The 23,235-nt window shown below is 37.6% G+C and overlaps 1 protein-coding gene across 9 annotated transcripts in view; it reads left to right on the forward strand.

Annotated features, from left to right (window-relative positions):
- The window catches only part of LOC117992211 (atrial natriuretic peptide receptor 1-like), a 180,342-nt gene extending 160,440 nt beyond the window's left edge, over positions 1-19,902 (forward strand). For all 9 annotated transcript variants that reach the window (XM_069505799.1, XM_034979870.2, XM_069505798.1 and 6 more), the window contains 10 exons: positions 4,944-5,067; positions 6,128-6,454; positions 7,680-7,839; positions 10,044-10,202; positions 10,781-10,946; positions 11,978-12,127; positions 12,609-12,801; positions 13,200-13,374; positions 16,357-16,547; positions 17,879-19,902. In XM_069505799.1, coding sequence (XP_069361900.1) covers positions 4,944-5,067; positions 6,128-6,454; positions 7,680-7,839; positions 10,044-10,202; positions 10,781-10,946; positions 11,978-12,127; positions 12,609-12,801; positions 13,200-13,374; positions 16,357-16,547; positions 17,879-18,484 — 2,251 coding nt within the window. In that variant the 3' untranslated portion in view covers positions 18,485-19,902. The remainder of the gene's footprint in view (positions 1-4,943; positions 5,068-6,127; positions 6,455-7,679; positions 7,840-10,043; positions 10,203-10,780; positions 10,947-11,977; positions 12,128-12,608; positions 12,802-13,199; positions 13,375-16,356; positions 16,548-17,878) is intronic.
- Positions 19,903-23,235: the final 3,333 nt, after the last annotated feature.

The following is a 23,235-nucleotide window of genomic DNA, read 5'->3' on the forward strand; positions in this document are numbered from 1 at the left end:
ATTAAAGATAAATGCTACTCTACTAAACACTTTGCACCTAACTTCACGAGGTTTGCAGTTCTAAATTAAATTAAGTATGGCTGTCCTTTTCTTAGTACATTAGTAAGAAGAAGATGCGAATACCAGAATCAGTATCAATTTATTTGACGTTACCATAGAGCAGGTAATTCCATTGTTAAATCTCAGGGTATAACGGAACAAGTGCGAAGCAAATTGTGTGTATCGGGGCACGAACGGCACTTCAAATATATTACTGGTGTATTTTGCCAGGCGCCGAGTAAATACCCTTTATTTTATTAAAGCGACGCACCGATAACAAATGATTACGGAATAGCCTGAAGCCAGCTGCTACGTTACTAACGATGCTTTGACAATATTTGAACGCACCTAATGCATAGAAGCGTTGATAGCAGAGTGAACTAGAGTGAGGGAGCTCTCGGTTTGATTCTGGATCGACGATATGATAAATGTTAGGCTATTTGACGTAAAATCATAATATAAAACCGGCCAAGTGCGAGTCAGGCTCGCGCAATGAGGGTTCCGTACTACAGTCGTATTTTTTCGACATTTTACACGATAATTCAAAAACTATGACGCATAAAAATGAATAAAAATCTGTTTTAGAATGTACAGGTGAAGACCTTTCATATGATACCCCTTTTGATTTAGTTATCTTACTTCGAAAATTGAAAATACTAACTATTAGTTCATGATCACAATTTTTTTTTTGTGTGTTGTAACCACAAATTCACGGTTTTCAGATTTTTCCCCGAATGTCAGCTATAAAACCTACCTACCTGCCAAATTTCATGATTCTAGGTCAACGGGAAGTACCCTGTAGATTTCTGGACAGACCGACAGACAGACAGACAACAAAGTAATCCTATAAGGGTTCCGTTTTTCCTTTTGAGGTACGGAACCCTAAAATAGGACTACATTAGGGGTACCTGCGTTAAATGTACCTACTAATCCGATTGGAGCGCTGGGTATTAATCAGTACCCTTATGATAAAATATGAGAAAGTGTGTTTGTTTGTTGGTTTGTTGGTTTGTCCATGATTTTTTAAAAATTATTCTCTTTAATAATGAATTCTAGTCCATAACAAAAAAAACACCTATACAAAAAATCACTTCATTTTATTACTGCAGTCTAAGACCCTATTGAGCTAAGAACATAGTCTCGTAAGGGTTATGTTATTTAATTTGCGGTTACGCTCGTAACAGATAAAATAAATGCCTAAAGGTAGGTAATTCGATAAAATAACGCTAATATACAAAGGCTATGTTACAGTAAATAAGACCGTATTCCAATTTAGGCTCGGCTCGTCTGTAAGTAAAAGATACTGTCGAAAACCTCTGACACATACATTTTCGTTCAGAATATTATTAGGCTGTCGGTGATAAGGCGTCCATTACACTATAGGTTTTTTGAATAGTCAATCCCATTAACCATGAGTGATGAATGATTGATGCAACAGAGAATTATTCAGTAAGCTAAGTATAAGTTTTTATAAATAAATAAAAAATAAAAAAATAAAAAATTTATTCGTATAAACTTTTACAAGCACTTACGAATAGTCGGATGCATCTACCACTGGTTCGGAATGCCTTATACTTCACCAACGTTGAAAGAAAAAACTTTTAAAGGCGCCATTTAAACCATATTATGTAACCATACTAGCTGATGCCCGCGACTTGGTGTAATATGTACGAATTGTCAGTTTAAGTAACATAAAAATGCAACTCCTCAATATATCGAATTAGGTTGCCTGCACATCGGATTGAAAGAGAGGTGATGCAAAATTATGTAGGTTAGGTAGTTAAGCAATAAGATTTAAACAATAGTATGTAAGATTTCTTTATTTAGTATTGTTAGTCCATAAGCGAGAGTAGATCATAAGCCGGCTCTCAATAAACATCTTCCACCGTTGCCGCATTTAATTATTACCATACGGCCACAACATATCTCATGGCGACCCTTGCCAGTCGGTGCATGCCTAATCTAAGTGCGTGCACCGGCTGGGCACCGATCAAGATGAAGACTACACAATTTTCAAAAGAATATTATCAAGATTCAAGACTCAATTAGAACAAAAAGAAGAAAATAATTCCACGTCCTATATTAAAAATCAAGAAATAAGCCAAAAAAAAATGAATCGCTTATGAACAGAAGACATCTCAAGCTTCATTGATCGGCCCAGCATCATCGTGCGTCCAGGGTTATCCCGGCCAAAACTAGGAGGTGTCCAGGGTATTCCCGGCCCAGTTCGAGGAGTCCAGGGTTTTCCCGGCCCATTAAGATGCAGTAAAGAAGAGGCGCAGACTCCAGTCCTCCGGACCTGATGACCAAAACCAGTCCTGACGACGACGGCGACTACACGGCGGTCACGAAATTGATTGATAAAATGCGTCGCTAACAGTTAAAGTAAGTGCAATTTATCTCTCGTAATGGGCAAATAGGTAGAATGTGTAGCTATTGTAATTTTTTTCTTGGGTACCTAGTTAATTTAATTTTGTACGTAGGTTAGGTAAATAATTTGGTTTTTTATAACAAATAATACTTGTTCCACTATCTACTAATAAATTCCATTCGTGCTTTATTAGTAAGATTTTATATAGTGTGTAGGATAGTTTAAAATAATAATAGATAATTAATAAATGAATAAGTAGGTACTTACTTCTTTCGTAAATATTCGATGTTAAAATCGAAATATTCAGAGAATTATAACGGTGTCATCGCGTGGTCAAAGACACACGCGTACCCGAACATTTTGTATTGTTATACGAGACAATGGTTTTGCTCGAGATGCAATTTGCAAATACAAGGAAATGAATATGAAATAAGGAGAATTTTTTCCCCTACAGACGTTTTTCGTCTAGTTTCGTGCTAGTGTTGACGATATAAGACTTTACCCGGCTTTAACAAATTAGGACTCTGCAAACCAAAGGCTTGATCACCCTTCGGCTGTAGAAGTGCTATAGGTATAAAATATACAATATTTATTTTGAATTGAGACATACTGACGTAGGAAGATGATTGTTATTTATTTGTTTGAACGCGATATTTTGCGAATATTTAGTACCTCCTCATTCAACTATATATATATTTGTCTAGACTCTTGATCATTATCTACCGCGCTGGTGTTAGTGAAAGACCTAGAATTTTTATGAAAAGTTGAATGTTAGTGAAATACTTATTGAAAGAAATAAGTTTGATGAAGACTATAAGTCTTATGAAAAATGCTTGCAAGCATGTTATGTTAAATATTTATTAGGAGAGTACGCGCCGCGTTTGTTCATTTGTTTATTTATTTGTATTATGTGAAGAAGTAACTTGAAAGGAAGATGAAGACTAGGAGAGATTTATTTTGACTGTCCAGGAAATATGAATACCTGAGATGTTATAGAATAGAAACCTTATATTTACCGTCTTACGACGATGCTACGACAGCTGTATACTGATGATGAGGACGATTTGATAGGTCAAAGAATCTTTTGAGACAACTAAGTCGATTTGTGAACTCGATACCTCAGCTATATCTAATACCTATGATGCTATTTTGAGATTATATTATTACCTATGATGAGATTTTTCGAAACTTTTATAAAAGATAAATCCTTGACTGTGCACTTAAAAGATTACAATTTTTCTACATATTTATTAGTAAGGTTGAAAGTATGCCCATACGAAGTAAGAGATAAGATAAATTGCACTTGAGCACAGGAAGTAACGATAAAAAAAAAATGTTTCCTGGCATAATTTTAATTTTATTTAGCATTAGATTTTATTTTTGTGATTGTCATCATCTTTTCTTCTGATTCGATGTAGCGTCTAACATTTTTTTTTCTTTTAAGGGGAGGGGTAACCGCATACATTTTCAGGGGAGTTGTAATATGTACGAATTGTCAGTTTAAGTAACATAAAAATGCAACTCCTCAATATATCGAATTAGGTTGCCTGCACATCGGATTGAAAGAGAGGTGATGCAAAATTATGTAGGTTAGGTAGTTAAGCAATAAGATTTAAACAATAGTATGTAAGATTTCTTTATTTAGTATTGCTAGTCCATAAGCGAGAGTAGATCATAAGCCGGCTCTCAATAAACATCTTCCACCGTTGCCGCATTTAATTATTACCATACGGCCACAACATATCTCATTGGTCCGCGTGGAATTAGGTTTTCAAAAATCCCGTAGGAACTATTGATTTTCCGTGATAAAAGGAGTAGCCTATTTCTTCTCCGGGATGCAAGCTGATGTGGACCAAATTTCGCCAACGAATGGGCTGTGAAAGTTACCAAACTGTTAGATAGGCAGATCGTATTTCGCACTTATAATACTAGTACCTCTGTAGCGTGGATCATAATTTATTATGGACATGTATTTTCTAGGTCAATCATTTATGACATTTTTAGGGTTCCGCACCTCAAAAGGAAAAACGGAACCCTTATAGGATCACTTTGTTGTCTGTCTGTCTGTCCATCTGTCTGTCAAGAAACCTACAGGGTACTTCCCGTCGACCTAGAATCATGAAATATGGCAGGTAAGTACATCTTATAGCTGAAATTTGGGGAAAAATCTGAAAACCGTGAATTTAGGGTTAGATCACACAAAAAAAAATTAAATTGTGGTCATGAACTAATAATTAGTATTTTCAACTTTCGAAGTGAGTTACTATATCAAGTGGGGTATCATATGAAAGGTCTTCACATGTACATTCTAAAACAGATTTTTATTTATTTTTATGCATCATAGTTTTGGAATTATCGTGCAAAATGTCGAAAAATAAGACTGTAGTACGGAACCCTGATTGTGCGAGCCTGACTCGCACTTGGCCGGGTTTTTTTATGTCATGATAAAATTTCGTCAATGTTCCGATTTTCGCCACGCGCCAAAATAGCCTTGTCGCACTGAACAGGTACAATTTTTTTTGTTTCTGCCCAGGCATTACAAACTGGAAGCTGAGATAGCGATGATGACCTGGCGAGTTGGCTGGAGCGACGTGCTGTTGCCTGGTGGACGTCTCCGAGGCAGCATACATTCCTTGGCTCGAAGGTACAGCTCGGGGGTGAGTGGCTTGCTTGAAGGCTTCTAAAATCAAATGTGTTAAGGTATAGGGGTTCCTCAGTGCGTATGAATACAAAATATATGTGTGCGTACGCTTAACACAGTGGTAGTAAATCCAGTGAACGATAAAGCATAGAAATATTTCGAAGATCCAAGAGCTGGTGCTTATTTCGCTCAACGGTTAAGCCTTGCTATTTAGCGAGGTAATAGCGCCAGTGTATTGGACACAATGCCTATAAATGACCATTTGGCTGGCGTATATTTTTTGTAAATATAAATTTTTTTGTGATATGTTGTTTGTACATGTAAATATATTTAAGTACTTTTCTTTTGTATTTAAGTCGTGTTAAAACTCTATTGGTTGTAATTAAATAAAGTAAAGTATATTATAAAAAAAGGTCCATAATAGTCCACAAAATCTCTAGTCTGGTAGGCGGTGCAATTTATTTACTCCACCGCACGCGTCTTCAATTCGATTGTAACTCCGCCGTAAGTAATTGCCACTTTAGTCGGCCAGACATGGCAGCGGCCACGTGAGACCTACCCAAAACAGTATAAACCAGGAATACTGTTTTACTGAAACCAGGAAACTGTTGCGATTTACACTAATTAAGCCTCAATAGCTCAACCGGTAAAGGAGTGGACTGAAAACCGAAAGGTCGACGGTTCAAAACCCGCCCGTTGCACTATTGTCGTACCTACTCCTAGCACAAGCCTGACGCTTAGTTGGAGAGGAAAGGGGAATATTAGTCATTTAACATGGCTAATATTCTTTTAAAAAATAAAAAAAAAAATAACAAAATAATAATGTAATTGGTTGAAGCTACGTGTTTACCAGAGTTGTGTTTGTGGCACCTAATTTTCGAATGCCATTCGTTACAAACGCGGTTTCTGTACTACACTATAATTTTTTAATAGTATTCGTCATCTGCGTTTGTAAGTTACATGTATCTATGCGTTACGCTTATCTTTACCAAGGGACTCCTTACCTTTAACCTAAATAACGATCTCTATGAATTATTACTTCAGTGAAGTTAAAGCTAAATAAGAAAACTTTTCAGACGGCGTATTCTGACGAAGCCACATCCCTCGCAGGGGACCGTCAAGTATACGCACCTTGTGGGTTCTACAAAGGCTGCCGTGTCGCCATCAAGAAGGTCGACAAACAGAGGATAGACCTAACCAGACCGCTCCTTCTAGAACTCAAGAAGATGAAGGATTTGGAACATGATCACTTGACGAGGTTCTATGGAGCCTGTGTTGATCCTCCGCATTGCTGCCTTTTAACGGAGTACTGCCCGAAGGGATCTCTTCAGGATATTCTGGAAAATGATACGATTAAGTTAGATTGGATGTTCAAAGTCAGCTTAATGCATGACATTGTGAAGGTAAGGTTCCAATCCAATCCATCAGCCTGTTTGCGTCCACTGCTGGACATAGGCCTTTCCAAGAGCGCGCCAAATTGGCGCTGCTCATTAGTAGTAGTGCCCATACTGACCACGCTGGGCAGGCGGGTTGGTCAGCGCAGGGCTGTAGGCTTTTTCGCACCAGTGACGCTGCTGCCCGTCTCTGGTCTGTATTATTTAAAGCCAAGCCATATGGAATGGTTATCCCGCCATTCTTCGGTCGTCATATCCTCGTCCGCTGATTCGCAGGGGGCACCACGTGCAGGTGAGGTTGCCATTTGGGGTGCTAACATGTTAGCGCAGAAGGTAAGGTTAGAACCAACTAAATGATTCCCGCGACTTCGTCCGTGTGGATTTAGGTTTTTAAAAATCTCATGAGAACTCTTTGATTTTTTGGGATAGAAAAGTATATTTGCAAATCGGTGCAGAAACCTGGGAAAAATCGATGTACAAACATAAACAAAAAAGTCGGAAAAAAACGGACCGAATTGAGAAACACCGCCTTTTTGGAAGTCGATTTAAAAGTAGGATAAGGGCGTTTGTGCACTCATCCGTATTTGGTTCCTATCCGCGATTCTTCGAAGTGGCCGTCATAAATACGTACATTCGATTCGTATTTTTTTCACGGATCCGTCAAATCACGGATGAGGACACAAACGCCCTAAGTCCTTCCCCTGGAAGCAAGATATCGCTGTAAATTCAAAATCGGTTGAACGGATGGGCCGTGAAAGGATAGCAGACAGACAGACATTAGATTATTAGTAGTGATAACCAATAATCTAATCTTATGAATTTCCTTGAATTTCATAACATTTCTCTATCAAGGATTTTAATAAGTTATGCACAGTAGTATAGCTGTGATAGCCTAGTGGTTAGGACGTCCGCCTTCTAAACGGAGGTCGGGGGTTCGATCCCGGGCACGCACCTCCAACTTTTTGGAGTTATGTGCGTTTTAATTAATTAAACATCACTTGCTTTAACGGTAAAGGAAAACATCGTGAGGAAACCTGCATGCCAGAGAGTCCTCCATAATGTTCTCAAAGGTGTGTGAAGTCTACCAATCCGCACATGGCCAGCGTGGTAGACTGACCCGTGCTCTGTAGTGAGCCGGTGATGGGTTGATCATGATGATGATGATGATGCACAGTAATTTGTGTACATTTTCATTTGCGTCGTAACCTTCCTTATTCTACCGACTGTTCCCCAGGGAATGCACTATTTGCATAGCAGCGATATAAAGTCCCACGGGGCGCTAAAGTCTAGCAACTGCGTCGTGGATTCTCGCTTCGTGCTCAAGATAACTGACTTTGGCCTCAATGCTTTAAGGACTTCTGAGAAAGACGCAAGGGCTCATAGCTATTGGACTCGTAAGTTTTAGAATATACCTACAGTACGCGGAAGAAAGTAATGTACATCGACTTTTAGAAGGAGACAGAGACAACGTTCTACAAAGCCGAAATGTCATTCTAAAGGCCGATGTACCTACATTACTTTCTGCCGCGTACAAAACATGCATGCCTGAGAGTTGTCCATGATGTTCTTAAAGTGTGTGAAGTCTGCCAATCAGCACCTGCTGGCCAGCAACAGCGTGGTAGACTATGGCCTATACCCTTGTCATTCTGAGAGGAGACCCGTGCTCTGTAGTGAGACGGTCATGGGTTGATCGTGATGATGATGATGATGATGATGATGATGATGATGATGATGATGATTATGCCGACTTCTTTTACGTTTCAAAGGTTAAGATCCAAACGCATTTGCGCTGATCTGCGCGACGCGACGCGAGGCGGTAGCGCCTTGCTCATATAAACTCATATAAACTATGTTCACCGTGTCGCTCAAGAACAATTCACAATTCAAATCATTTATTCAAATTGGGTACTTATGAATTTGCATTACAATGATTTAGTGGTGATAATTAATTACGTAAACTTAAAACTGAAGCTATTCCGTAACTCTGTACTCCAGTCTCCATACGATTTATTCCATACCAACTCATGTAAACTATACTTGACACGCCGCGTCGCGTAGTGCGTTGTGGTGTGCTCAAGTGCGTTGGGACCATTAGGCGCATTGCATATAGGCGTGGCCCGCGCCGGTTGAATCACTAATACAGCCGCACTCAGAGTCGCTTAATCGTTACTTAAGGCATTCCTTATCCATACTAATTTATTAATGCCTTAAGTAACGATTAAGCGACTCTAAGTGCGGCTGTTAGTCCTATAAAATAAATCCCTGTTTAGGAATTAGGTTAGCAACAACGATCTTTATGTTAACAGTGTCAAGTTCTCGTAATTGAAATTTTAAAATATTTCGTATAAATTTGAACCGGTTTTGGTTCACAAAATGCAAAAAATATCTTAGCGGTATTTAAATTACCGTTTTAATAGGTTTTACTAATATTAGATATGCGATTCTATTTTTAAATGTGATCGATAATAAGGTGTGAGACAATTTTCGTGCAATTTTTAGGATTCCGTACCTCAAGTCGTCGTGTCTGTCAAGAAAACCTATAGGGTACTCCCCTAGAATCATAATTTGGTAGGTAGGTAGGTCTTATAGCACGAGTAAAGGAATAAATCCGAAAACCATGAATGTTTGGTTACATCACGGAAAAAAAGTGTTCATGAACACATATTAGTATTTTCATATTTTCAAAGTTATAGATAACTACACCAAGTGGGGTATCATATGAAAGGGTTTTACATTTATTTTATGCATAATAATTTTTGATTTATCATGCGAAATGTCGCAAAAACACCCTTGTAGTATGGGAACCCTCGATGCGCTCGTCTGACTCGCACGTGGGCGGTTTTTTTCGCTAGTCAATAATATTCGTGGGAATTTGATTCTGATTCATAATTAGTGTACATTATGTGAATAACTTAGTACATAACCAAATTCACAAGATTAAAATCTTAAGCCATAGTTGTCCATGTTTTTGTCATCTTAATGAATATTGATTGATTAGATAGGTAGACGCCCACTGTTGGACATAAGTCTTGTCGGGGGTGGCGCAAGAGCGCCACCTGGATCTAGCGCGTAGGATTATTTCGTAGATAGAGTAATAAAGCTAGATAAAGGAACGTTTGCTTTCTCATTCACACTAAAAAGAGAGCACAGATAAAGTAACTAATGTGATAAACAGAGACGCAGCTAACCTATTTTTTGTCCCTTATCGTGTAACCGATTTTTTTCAAGAATAAATACAAGGAATGCAACTTTAGCTTTTTTTTTATTCAGATACAAGTTAGCCCTTGACTGCAATCTCACCTGGTGGTAAGAGATGATGCAGCCTAAGATGATAGCGGGCTAACCTGGAAGGGGTAGTTGCAAATTAAACTTTGAGAATTCGTGGCGTCATTGTATTTCTCATTTATTTACTTGTTTTCACATAAAAAACGTTTAATACAAATATTGTTGATCGGCTAATACAAATATTGAGTACTAAACAATTTGTCGTGTTATTCATTGTTACGTCGTGCTATCGCTATCTCGTACGCGGTTACAAAGTACTTTAATCTAGCTTTTTTACTCAATCTACGGATTATTTAGACTGAATCCATTTTAGGTATGTTATGGACGGCACCAGAGCTGCTGCGAATGGCGGAACCACCTCATGAAGGGACTCAGAAGGGCGACGTGTACTCCTTCGGTATCGTCATGCACGAGATCGTCAATAGGCAAGGTGCTTTCTGGCTTGGACCTGGAATTGAGCTGTCACCTAAAGGTTGGTGTGAAGTTTATTTTAATCTAAATATATAAAAGGAAAAGGTGACTGACTGACTGATCTATCAACGCACTGCTCAAACTGCTGGACAGACAACTGGTGAATCATGAAAGACAGATAGACAGGTAGGCAGACAGACGTACCTACTTTCGAATTTAAAATGTTAGTATGGAAATATGGATATTTAATTCAATGCATTAAAATGTTAGTATGGAAATATGGATATTTAATTCAATGCATTAAAAAACTCGAAATGAAATGAATTTATTTATTTCTTGTGTTCGGCACAGGTCCACGACAGGTCAAGATGGCAATTGGGGTTAGAGGCGGCGACACGCCCCGCATGCCCGCACGTCACGCGTGCTCGCTCGCACCGGGTTAGGGCGGGGGCTGTGCGGGTGTGCGGGGCGTTCCCTTCCCGATTGCCATCTCAACCTGGCGCGTACAACCTAATGATATGTCAAGACTACCATTAATTAAAGCTCGAGGGAGTTATTTCTGTCAACATTGAACAGGAGAGGAGTTCTGTGGATATTTTTAATGAAACTGGACCTGATTAGATGAATATCTTGTAACAGAAATCATAGACGCAGTGATTGGCAGCTGCTTGCGTCCAAACACCACGTACAACCGATCCTGCGAAGCTGACGACGCGGCAGAACTGATGCGGCGGTGCTGGGCAGAGGAGCCTACCGAAAGACCTGACTTCGGACATCTCAAAGGCGCTATACGCCGCCTCAATAAGTAATATTTATGTACATATTAAGCTTCGTATGATAATGGATTTTTAATTTATTTTATGACATTTTAAGGTCAGTCCACACTGCGAAATTTTATCGCGCAATTTTTCCCGCAGAATTCTCGGGTATATAAAAATTGTATGAAGTATTTTACCGCGAGTGTGTGTATACAATTTCCATATGTCACAGAATCCTACGAGCCCTTGACAGCGATTAAATCTGTCGTAACATTGCAATCTGATATCCTCTCGGCTGAATTTTGGCTACGGCGCGCGGCCAATCTCCACAAAGATTATACTAGGTGTACAAAGAAGCGCGCAAACAAAGATGCACTCACACAGATTCACGGCAAATCCGACACGACCGGAGAGAGATCAGTCGCAGGACCGACTTCTTTATGTTGTGTCCGAGGCATAGGGGTGAAACACCAATCTTCTAACTCCGGACTAGAACTCATTAATAAGTTTTTGGCAGGAAAACTTAATACCTACTTAATTATTTTTGATACGACTCGAAAATTGAACTTATAACCTCAGCAGCAACTGTCAAACATGGTAACCATTAGACTAGACTGATATATTGCGGTTATTTTTCGCTGTGCGGGCTAATCCTTGAGCCTTGCACTGTTCTATCTTTATTACCGATGCTCTGACTAAAAGTTAGGTAGATCGTAGTACGATTAATGTTTCTTATTTTGACCATCGAAATATTTATTGCTTTATTGCCAGACAAAACGAGAATCGGTAGGTAATAAATACAAGACTAATAAAATTAACGATCGATCCAATAAAGCTTTCAAAGAGTTAAGATCGTCATCTTAATTAACGAAGTTTAGAAAAGGAAACAAATACAGAGATTTATTATAGACTCACAAAATCCTGCCAATCATTAATAATAATATTTTGGAAGATTTTGCTTTTGTTTTCATTTAATCTTAGGGATGTTGCCAACTAATCAAATCAGCAACTCTTTGTTTAACCTCAAAATACAGGATGTATTTGTTAAGATGAACTAATGTTATATTATCTCTTTCAGAACTCAAGAAAGTAGCAATATATTGGATAATTTGCTTTCCCGTATGGAACAATATGCTAATAATTTAGAATACTTAGTTAGCGAGCGCACTCAGGATTATCTAGAAGAAAAGAAGAAGTGTGAAGAGTTATTGTATCAACTATTACCAAAGTAAGTATGATGAAAAATACTTTGGCTTCTCGTGATAAAATTTACGTCATACCTACTCTTTTAAATTCTTATTAATCACTAGCGCGACCGCGACTTCGTACGCGTGGATTAATGTTTTTAAAAATCCCGTGGGAACTCTTTGATTTTCCGGGATAAAAACTAGCCTATGTCACTTTCCAGGTCTGAAACTATACCCATGCAAAACATCACGTCGATCCGTTGCTCCGTTGCGACGTGATTGAAGGACAAACCAACAAACAAACACACTTTCGCATTTATAATATGGGTAGTGATTATATTTCTGTTTGTAAGAAATAGTCACAGAAAACACTATTTTTTCCATACAAGGATCATGGTTAAGATTTGTTATAGAAATGGGATTATAACTGAAACTTATCATTATACGATTTTTATTCAGATTTTTTCACAATTAACAGTTTTTCTGTTAACTTTTTTATACTTATCTTGATACTTCTTTTAGGTCTGTAGCATCTCAACTAATAAACGGTCAATCGGTAGTGGCGGAAACGTTTGAACAAGTGACTATCTATTTCTCTGATATCGTTGGGTTCACTGCTCTCTCCGCGTCCTCAACTCCGATGCAAGTGGTCGATCTGCTCAACGATTTGTACACCTGCTTCGATTCTATTGTTGAAAACTACGATGTATACAAGGTAATAAGATGGGGAACTACCGTACAACTCAAGACTGTGTTAACACTGAAGATGTTATGGGTTTTACCTTGTTTTAACATTTTGTTAAATCACTTACCTATATTTTTACTTAATTTGCGATTACATGAAATCATAGTTTTTAAACGTGCTTTGTACACGTGTTTTTATAAGAGATTTTGTCTTCGTGGTTGTATGAATTGATTTTATTTTATAGCCCTTATCGGATACGACACCTACTTATTTTTTAAATATAATTTTCATTTAGAGATTAATCCACTTGCCCTTTGGCAAAGGCCTCCTCCAAACTCTCCCACTTCTCTTTTTGTTGCTTGTCTTGTATATAGCTCACGATGGCTGCGTGGTTTAATATGTCATTTAATGCATCTATTCGTATGCAGGTGGAAACAATCGGCGACGCATACATGGTAGTATCAGGCTTACCAGAGCGCAATGGCACGCGGCACGCTTGTGAAGTGGCACGAATGGCACTGGCACTGTTGGATGCGGTACGTCGGTTCAGGATCAGGCACCGACCGCATGATCAGCTGAAGCTACGGATTGGGTTACATTCAGGTAAGAATTGGAGCTTACGGTTTTTTTCTTCAACGTGGTACAGGCAATGCATATAATTGCGCATTACGCATTGTAAGTATGTACTGGCCAGTTGCGATGCGTTTTATAATCCGTAAATTTGAATTTAAATCTATCAAATTCCGGTGCGGAATTAATTCCGCAGTGCGCGCGCTTCTATGTAGTTCTATAGTTCACAGATTTTGCTGAAAAAAAAAGTACGGTTTACCGTGGTGCACACTAGCTCTAAGTATTTTTAAATAAAATTTCCGCGTACTGACAATGAAAAATTGACTGACAGTTAACAATCTAAATCACCGGTCAATCGCATCGCTAACATGTCTCTCCGAAGTTTCTGTGACCTCTCTTCCATCCCCCTATTACCTCCCCTATCACCGCTATTGATATGAACCGACATAACCAAACGACTTGAAAGTTTAAACACGATACAAAATTCAAAGCTCAACCACTTTGAGTCACACGATCTAAATACGGCTACGTGCCTCTGGGAAACTTGAGAAACTCTTTGTATGTAAGATTTAGGATATCTCTTACACAAAGATGTTCCCAACTTCCCACTTATTTATTACCTACTTTCGTTTGGATAATTGACGCGATAGGGAATTGGGCGTGGGTGAAAGCTTAGAAAAAACGTTAAGAGCCTATTTACTTATCTTCTATGTTCTTTTATTGTACCTTCAAGTTAATTGGTTGGAATTTTTCTGAATTTGATCTAAGTGCACCACATTAATATTATAAAAACGGTAAAGTTTGTAAGTTTGAATGTATTTCAAAAATTCTTTAATCATTTGAAAGGTACATTATTACAGATGGGCATAGGTTCCATTCAAGCGAAGCTGGGCGTCATCAGTTAGTCTTTTATACATATTATTTATCTAAGGATAGGTTAATCATTCTGGCGATCACAATCACATAATCATCAGACCAATCAAATGCTTTCTCAGTCATGCCGTATTTAAAGTACGTCCATACCTTATTCTTTGAGTCTGTCTAATGTTTTGTTTTCAGACTGGACAAAAGTACCTATGTAAAGTTTTTTTCTAGTTGTTAATAGTACAGAACGATTCCACTTTACTCGGTCAGTAGGCGTCGGCCCTTATACCTTTAAAAAATATAAGATGCAAGACAAAATTGTTAAGCCGCCATTTTTTCGCAACTTGAGACGCCTTTTATATTGATCTCACTTTACCAACTAATGAGCCGTGCTGGCATACACCAACGAACGTGAATAATATATTAGCTCGTCTTCGTCGAGTTTAACCATACATACATTTTTTATAAGCCTCAAGCCCTGTAGGGTTGTGTGAGATTTTATGTCTCGCCACCCCGGTTTACAGATACCTATCGAACGTCTAAATATTACAATAACGTCAAAGTAAAATCGAACTTAGCTGCCTTGTTTGTATGGGTAGAATGAAAACGCCCTAGATGTGTATCCACAATATTCAGCCGAGTTTTGGGCCTTTTCGTTGGCACGACACATTTTTAACACTGTTTGTTTGGTTAGGTTTTAAGGAATAATTTTTGTTTATAAATGTTTGTGTTTAACGTGTATTAGATCAACTAATAAATGCATTTCTATTCTATTCTAGATGTAGAAAATAACTTTATTTAAAGTAACTTTTACGGACTTTTATGTACCCCGAAAATGATGCCAATATTTGAGAAAGAGTTGTAGCAAAAATTATTCCAACCACTTTGAGCTTAAAATATTATTCTAACGAATTCTAAAAAAAAGTAATATCACAAATTGGACAAAGAAAGACGCCCACGAAAAATCCTCTTAAAGAGGTAAAGAATAAAAAAAGGCATTGGGTAAAAGGTTTTAGTTCATAAATAAAACATCGAGAGGCGGCAAGTACAACGTTATTGCAACAGGCAAGCCGCCCTTTGTGCCGAAGAAATTTTCATCTAAATAGCAATCAACTGTAAATTTTGCAGGATCTAAATTATATTGGCTTAAGACGAAGCTCGTTTGCTTAGAATAAACAAGTCATGTTTTTTAAGCCTAGTATTTGCGACGGGCATAACTTGGACCAAACCCTATTTCTTATTATTGTTAGTTATAAACAAGATTTGAACAGTGGGCAGACTCCACGTGATATTATGTCTGCCCTACTCTATTTGTTTTTGTAAAGTATGTTACCCACTTAGAATATTCGTCATCACTAGTTTCTAGGTACAGTCCTAAAAACAGATTTGCCGGTAAACTAGGCAACAAATATTATTTATATTTATACTTCTCAACTTATTAGTAACTTTCATCCATTTTTATTTTTACTCTCAAGACAACTTAAATTTTAAACGCGAAAAAAATGTGTTTAATCGGATATCCATTCTAGTATTATAAATACGAAAATGTGTGTCTGTCAGTCTGCTCGCTTGTGACGGCCCATCCATTAACCGAACTTGATGAAAGGTACAGAATTACATGAAACTAGCTTATGCTCGCGACTTCGTCCGCGTGCACTACATAAATTTCAAACCCCTATTTCAGCCCCTTGGGGGTTGAATTTTCAAAAATCCTTTGTATGCCTACGTCATATTAACTATCTGAATGCCAAATTTCAGCCCAATGTAGTTTGAGCTGTGCGTTGATAGATCAGCCAGTTAGTCAGTCAGCTAGTCACCCTTTTCTTTTATCTATTTAGGTCCACTACTCAGCACGGGTCTCCTCTCAGAATGAGAATGGTTTAGGCCATAGTCTGCCACGCTGACCCAGTGCGGATTGGCAGGCTTTACACAACCTTAAGAACATTGGAGAACTCTCACAAAGCAAGCAAGTTTTCTCACAAACTTTTCCTTCACTTAAAGTATTAAAGTTAAAGCAACATAACTCCGAAAAGTTAGTAATCGTTGGAAATTAAACCTATGACCTGCCAAATAGAAAGAAGACATCTTAATTACGAGACTATCACAGCAATTTTATTGTAGGTATGTAATATTTTATTGTTTTTTATCCAGGTCCCTGTGTAGCCGGTGTTGTCGGACTGAAAATGCCACGATACTGTCTGTTTGGAGACACGGTCAATACAGCTTCCAGAATGGAGTCCAATGGAGAAGCGCTGAAGATCCACGTCTCTCCGACGACGAAGGCATTGCTGGATAGCTTCGGGACATTCCGCCTTGAATGTCGCGGGGAAGTTGCAATGAAGGTACGTGACGTTATTCTATAATATAAAAAGGAATCACTAAATGTGTTGGTCATCGCAAATCTCGAGAACAGCTGAACCGATTTCGCTAATTCTTTTTCATAATATTCCTTGACGTACGGGGATGGTTCTTACGGAGAGAAAAAATTAATTCAACCTCCCCCTCAATTTTCTAAACTCTAACCGAGCGTAGCCAGAGCTAGTAATAAAATAAAAATAAAAATAAAAATATTTTTAATTCAATTAGATGCATCTGCCATCTACCATTGGTTTGGAATGCTTTTACTACCGAGAAGAACCAGCAAGAAACTCGGCGGTTGCTCTTTTCAAAGATTTGATTTGATATACGACATTATGCCATGTATAAAAAAGTATTTGCAGTCCCGCGCGTTGCTGGAATGAGCTGCAGGTCAAATCCACGCTCTTTTACCATTTAGATAATCTTCAATTGTGTAATATGCTTTTTTAGGAGCACACTTTTAATAGATTTTTTAAACTTGTGTAAAGGCAAGTCCAAACCCACAAATGACTTTTGAACTTTCCTGACTTTAATGTTCTGCAGACCTAATTTCAGCCACGATAGTAAATCTCAACGAAGATTAGCCAACTGTGCAGGAGACATTATAGGCATTAGAGTGTGCACGAGCACAGGATACTCTATTCCCTCACTCGTCCGGTTGGACGGCCATCTGATACGATCAGAGAGAAATCAGGGTTAGGACCATTAGCTTTATGCTCTCACCGAGACCAATGGATTGTATAATCACCAACTTCCCAACTTCGGGGTTTACAAATAATTTCTTGGTAGTACCATCCTTGATTGTCCAATAATAATGTTTTTGACTCGACTCGAGACCTGGGCCTTCTTGACCCGCAGTCGAATTAACTAGCTACTAAACCAATAAGGCAGTCGATATAAAGGTCAATAGTATAAAGGGATAACGCCAATTATATCGTTAAACGTTAGAATAACCGAATCTATCATCAAACATACCAAATGATTTAGATGTTCAATCAATTAACTTATATCTCGTTATTTGTTAACCAATCGCTTTTGTCACCCAATTAAGTCTATTTAACGGTTATATTTGGCCAATTACCTAATTATTCAATCAATATGCTTTCGGAAATTATTATCGGCAGGTATTATATGAATCATGACATCGTGAAGTGAGGAGATGGCGTCATTAATTGTTACAACCACAGAATAGAAAGGGGTAGATTCCCTGCTACATCACTGGTTACAAATCATTAGAAAAAACATTTTGCAGTCATCTAGGTCGAAACATTTAGGATTTTGCATTTTTGGTTTTGTAATTATTTTTTTGTTTTAGGGCAAAGGAGTTCTAGTCACGTATTGGTTATTGGGGGAAATAATAGACCCAAATGCGCCTAAAGAAAAAGCTCCACTAGTAAAATTACAGAGTCAGTCTAAAGACAGCGGTTCGTTATCACATCTAACTCCGTTCAGGCAAAGAATGGATCATGGGTCACGATCATCCAGCAGACGGGGATCAGGAGTGTTATTACAGAGACAACCTGATGTAACAAAATTGGATAAAGAAGTCCAACCAATGTTGCAACACATCAAAATGCAACGGCAGCATTCAGATCCAACAGAGCCAGTGACCAATGGAATAACAGATAGCGAAGAATTTGACAAAGTCAGCCTTTCCAACTCTATATCCTTAAACGTGTACTCTCTGAATCATAACAATGTGATCCAGTGCGGTCAACCTAAAGTCAAACTTAAGGATTGCCAGATGAACTCCATCGGAAATCACAAAGCTAATAAGATGGGTAATAATAATTGGATACCTAAGTTACCGACTGCAAGTTCCTTTGACAGCGGCTCTAGGAAAATAAGCGAGTGTCTTAAAGACTATAGTAGTGTACCCTTGTTGTCTAAAGCTGATAAACCAAATGATTCAAATGTTTAAATTATTAGATGGAATGTGTACTGAGTGAAAACATGTACAGAGTTATGCTAGCTGGTCTTCAAGTAGTTCTATCATCATTCTTTCGAATGTGTAGACGTAACTTCGAGCAACATTTTATTATTAGAATAGTAAAGGTTAATAATAATTATTAATCAATTTATCTGTGCAGATATACAGATCAATGACAGATCACAGATATATTTTATAATATAGCAAGGTTTTTTGTTGAAGATTGTACTATGGATCTTTTATAATAAATCAATGTTGCTGAGTAACAACGAAAAATTACATATTGACTAATTATTAATTTCGGTGGCTTATGAAACTCGAAGTCTAGTATGTGCACAGAATTCAAAATAGGCGTCGAAATGGTAAAAGAGTAGAAAGTTGTCGCCGCACGTGTGAAACATCAGTGTAGTAGTATTATGCGTTGTTGATTAAAATATCTACTTATTTGCTTAGCGTTTCAATATAAATTGCGTTGTGTTGAATGCTAGTGCCATAATTTATTGAGTATATTTTGTATGAATAAGTAGCTAAAAACCTGACCAAAGAACAGCAGATACTATTTCTATTAATATATTTAGAATTCTGTGTAGGTATCTCAGAACCCAGCTTTCAGCAAACAGCTTGCAGCATCGATATAAATGCCAAGATATGGTCAAGCTAACAAAATTTTTCACTATTTAGAAACCAAATAAATCAGCGCCACCTCTTAGATACTAATGAATGATCCGTTTGAAATCCAGACGTCACTGAGGTTGCGTTGGCTATAGCACCAATGATTCGGTGCCATTTTGTTTGTTCAATAACCCTGTCCATACGAAGTAATATATAAGTCAATGGCTTGCAGTAAAATATTTGTGCTGTGTATTATGTCTAGGTAAATAACTTATTGTTCTAAACGTGATTGTTGATGAAAATTAGGGGCTATTTGCACATAAAATTAGAATATTTTCCAACAGTATCTGGCCTATCAAACTTTTTTACAAATTTCTTATTTTTTTTGATAAACATTTTTATGATTCATAACTTTCTTTTGTAACATATTTTATCTGGAAGAACATCCTTTTGTAAATTTTCGAGAATATTGAATACTTATTAAGTAATGTTGATAAATGTTGTATTTGAAGATAGTATTCAGCTCACTATAGTTATTATTTTTCTCGTTGTATTAAGTAATATTAATTATTTTAACTATTTATTAATTATTTATATACATATATCCTAAGTGATGAGAATAGACTGTAAATATTATAATTTTATCAATAATTGTATATAATAATATTATTATTGCGTTAATTTTACTATTATTGTGATCTTAGCGAATGGTGTAAATGTGTTTTCTGTTAAGTGAATGTAAAATATGATATTTAATGTTAAAAATTTGAATAGTAAATAAAATGAGTGAGACTTTACTAGAGTGTTTTAATATAAACCTAAAATTGGAAATAGAAACTTATGGCATGCAGAATACGGAACCCTAAAAAATACTTTTGCCTATATTATGATGTAGGGCATCTACATCATAATATAGGCAAAAGTATTTTTTAGGGTTCCGTATTCTGCATGCCAAATTTCAGCCTTATCCGTCCAGTAGTTTGAGCTGTGCGTTGATAGATCAGTCAGTCAGTCACCTTTCCCTTTTATATATGTATATAGAGTGGCTTATGCTCGCGACATAGTCCGCGAGGACTCCATAAATTTCAAACCTCCATTTAACCCACTTAAGGGTGGAATTTCGAAAAATCCTTTCTCTTTACAAAGAACATACCCTCCAAATTTCATGTCTTTAGGACCAGCGGTTTAGACTGTGCGTTGATATATATGTAAGTCAGTTAGTCAGTCAGGACTTTGAATTTTATACATACAGCTAAAGAAAACCTAAAAAGTATGTATTTTACTTTAAGTAACCCTAATAATATTATAAATGTGAATGTGTGGATGTTTGGATGTTTGTAACTCAATCACGCAAAAACGGCTGAACGGATTTAAATGAAATTTCGAATGGAAATAGATTATACCCTGGATTAACACATAGGCTACTTTTTATCCCGGAAAAACAAAGAGTTCCCGCGGGATTTTGAAAAATGAAAATCGCGGGCATCAGCTACTACTGAAATATTCGTAATTCGAAAGCGTATTCGATACGATTGGCATTTTAAATTCGTAAGCCGCTTTAAATTGTTCAAACGAATACAATCGCTTCGTGAGAACACCGTCAGTTATTAAAAATCGGCCAAGTTTCTTCTCGCGTCAGTCCCTCAATTTTGAGGATCGTGGCTCTCTCGAGATATCACTTTCTTCACAATGTTGCGCCACTTTTCGCCGTACGGAAGGTATTGCTATATATTGAATATAGATATTGAAGGTATATAGAAGGGTTTGTCGACCGCTTCTCTATGGTCGGACCAACGTCTCGGGCTTCGTCCGCGGTTTCTCTTTCCTCCGATTTTGCCAGTGATCAGCAGTTTCTCTATGCTACTCGCGTTTTTCCTAGCAATGTGACCGAAGTAGTCAAGCATCCGCCGCAGACGGATGTTAGACAGCCGCATCTTGATTTGCAATATAAACTTGTAAGTACCTACCTATTGAATTAAAAATAAAAACCGGCCAAGTGGGAGTCAGGCTCGCGCAGCGAGTGTTCCGTACGACAGTCGTATTTTTTCGACATTTTGCATAAAAATAAATAAAAATCTGTTTTAGAATGCACATGTGAAGCCCTTTCATATGATACCCCACTTGATATAGTTATCTTACTTCGAAAATTTAAAATACTAATTATTAGTTTATGACCACAATTTTTTTTTTGTGTAACGTAACCACAAATTCACTGTTTTCAGATTTTTCCCCTAATACCAGCTATAAGACCCACCTACCTACCAAATTTCATGATTCTAGGTCAACGGGAAGTACCCTGTAGGTTTCTTGACAGACAGACAGACAGACAACAAAGTGATCCTATAAGGGTTCCGTTTTTCCTTTTGAGGTACGGAACCCTAAAAATCAGGAAAAGAACACGTTTCCATGTTATTAACATACAAAGCGTGTAATTAAACAAAAGGGTATCATGTCACACTTAATTTTCAGCACTTTGATACGGTATCTCGTGTAACGTGGTAATTAGAAAACAAATTACTTTTGGTAATTTATTACCGGAGGCGCTTAAGTTAGTAACTAGGTCGTTAAGGGAAAATTAATAAACAGTGGTAATTCCACTCATGGTTCAGAAGTTGTGATGAACTTTATAACATAACTATACTAGCTAATCCGCCCCGGCATCGCTCGAGGGGAATTTTTGAAAACCAGTAAAGGGTGGAGTTTCCAAAAACCCTGAAAAACTTCATTGTTAATTTTTTATCAAAATCCCATCAATATAGATTGAAAAATAACGGACTTTCGTACAAATGGATAGAATGGAATTTCTAAAAATCCTGAAAAACGCATTTATTCATTTTAAATCTAAATTTTCGTGGATACCCTACACTTAGCTTAAAATTTGTGGGCTTTCGTAAACTCTAATTCTCTATTCAACCCTCTTAGGGATGGAAAATAGATAAAAGAATGGAATTTCCAAAAAATCCATTCTTAGTGAGTGCCTACGTCATAAAAAGAACTTACTGACAAAATTTTCCTTCTAGCAAGTAAAATCTCCAATTAACTAGTGTGTATTGCACCCTGCTGATATTAGAACGAGGATATAATAGGCTCCCTCTTGTTATCATTATTAAAGCAATTTTTGATATACTTAGTCGGCTTGAAGCTACACAACGTCATAATTAGGCACGTCGCTCACAGAGGCAAGGCTGAAGACGGCGGGCGCGGCAACGCGAGAAGTTGTTTGAAGAGGCGCCCGATCTCTTCGAGATTTTTTTCCTTCTTCATTCTCATCAAGGAAAAATGAGACGAGGTATGACGATCGACGAGGTTAGGCGAGGCGAGGCAAGGAGATGTCCGTGTACACTCAACAGTTTCTCCTCGTGTCGCGGAGGTGTTAAAGACTTTTAATAATAATTGTGTTGTTGTACTTAGTATAATTTAACACCGCCCATGGATGCTCAAAGCAACAGCTCGCGCAACTTTTTGCACGTTTGCGTATTCTAATTTTGTCAACGTATACCATACCAATACGTATAAAATGACATTCATATAACATGCCCGGCTTTGATATTAATATGTAGATAATAGGTACCTATTTGTATTATAGATATTTCTTTTATGTTCGAATAATACGTGCATGTATCATCACATCACCATAATATTATTATTTTATCTACTTTTCCAACTTTCCGTGAACTGGGTAGCTGCGGTAGTTAAGTATATCAAATTTGGAGGCTATAAAAACTACTCCAATATTGTAAGAGTCCCAGAAACTCCATTTGCCAATTTCGCAAAATAAAATAAACCATAATATATCATGTGTACCTACTTATTCTGTTGTAGGTACCTACTTTATTAACTTTACTGTTTTATCGATTTTGTAGTTTGAACTGAAAACATGGGTATCTATACTTTATTAAGAGCTATAGTTATGCAGGCCGTCATGTTTCGAGGAAAAATATTTTTTATCTATCTATCCGAGGCGTACATCGTTGGTGCGCCTCGGTCGTGTAGTGGGGGACCCCTTGAGTGTGTCCCCGGTGGAGGGTCCGCCTCGGCGGACGACGCCTGGGTGGGTCGCGGTTGATGGTTTCGGTGTTCCCGTGGCCCAGTTTTAGTGGATATTCCGGTTGCCTCTCGGCCGGCGAGTC

This window comes from Maniola hyperantus, chromosome 21, assembly GCF_902806685.2.
Source record: "Maniola hyperantus chromosome 21, iAphHyp1.2, whole genome shotgun sequence".
Lineage (NCBI taxonomy): Eukaryota > Metazoa > Arthropoda > Insecta > Lepidoptera > Nymphalidae > Maniola > Maniola hyperantus.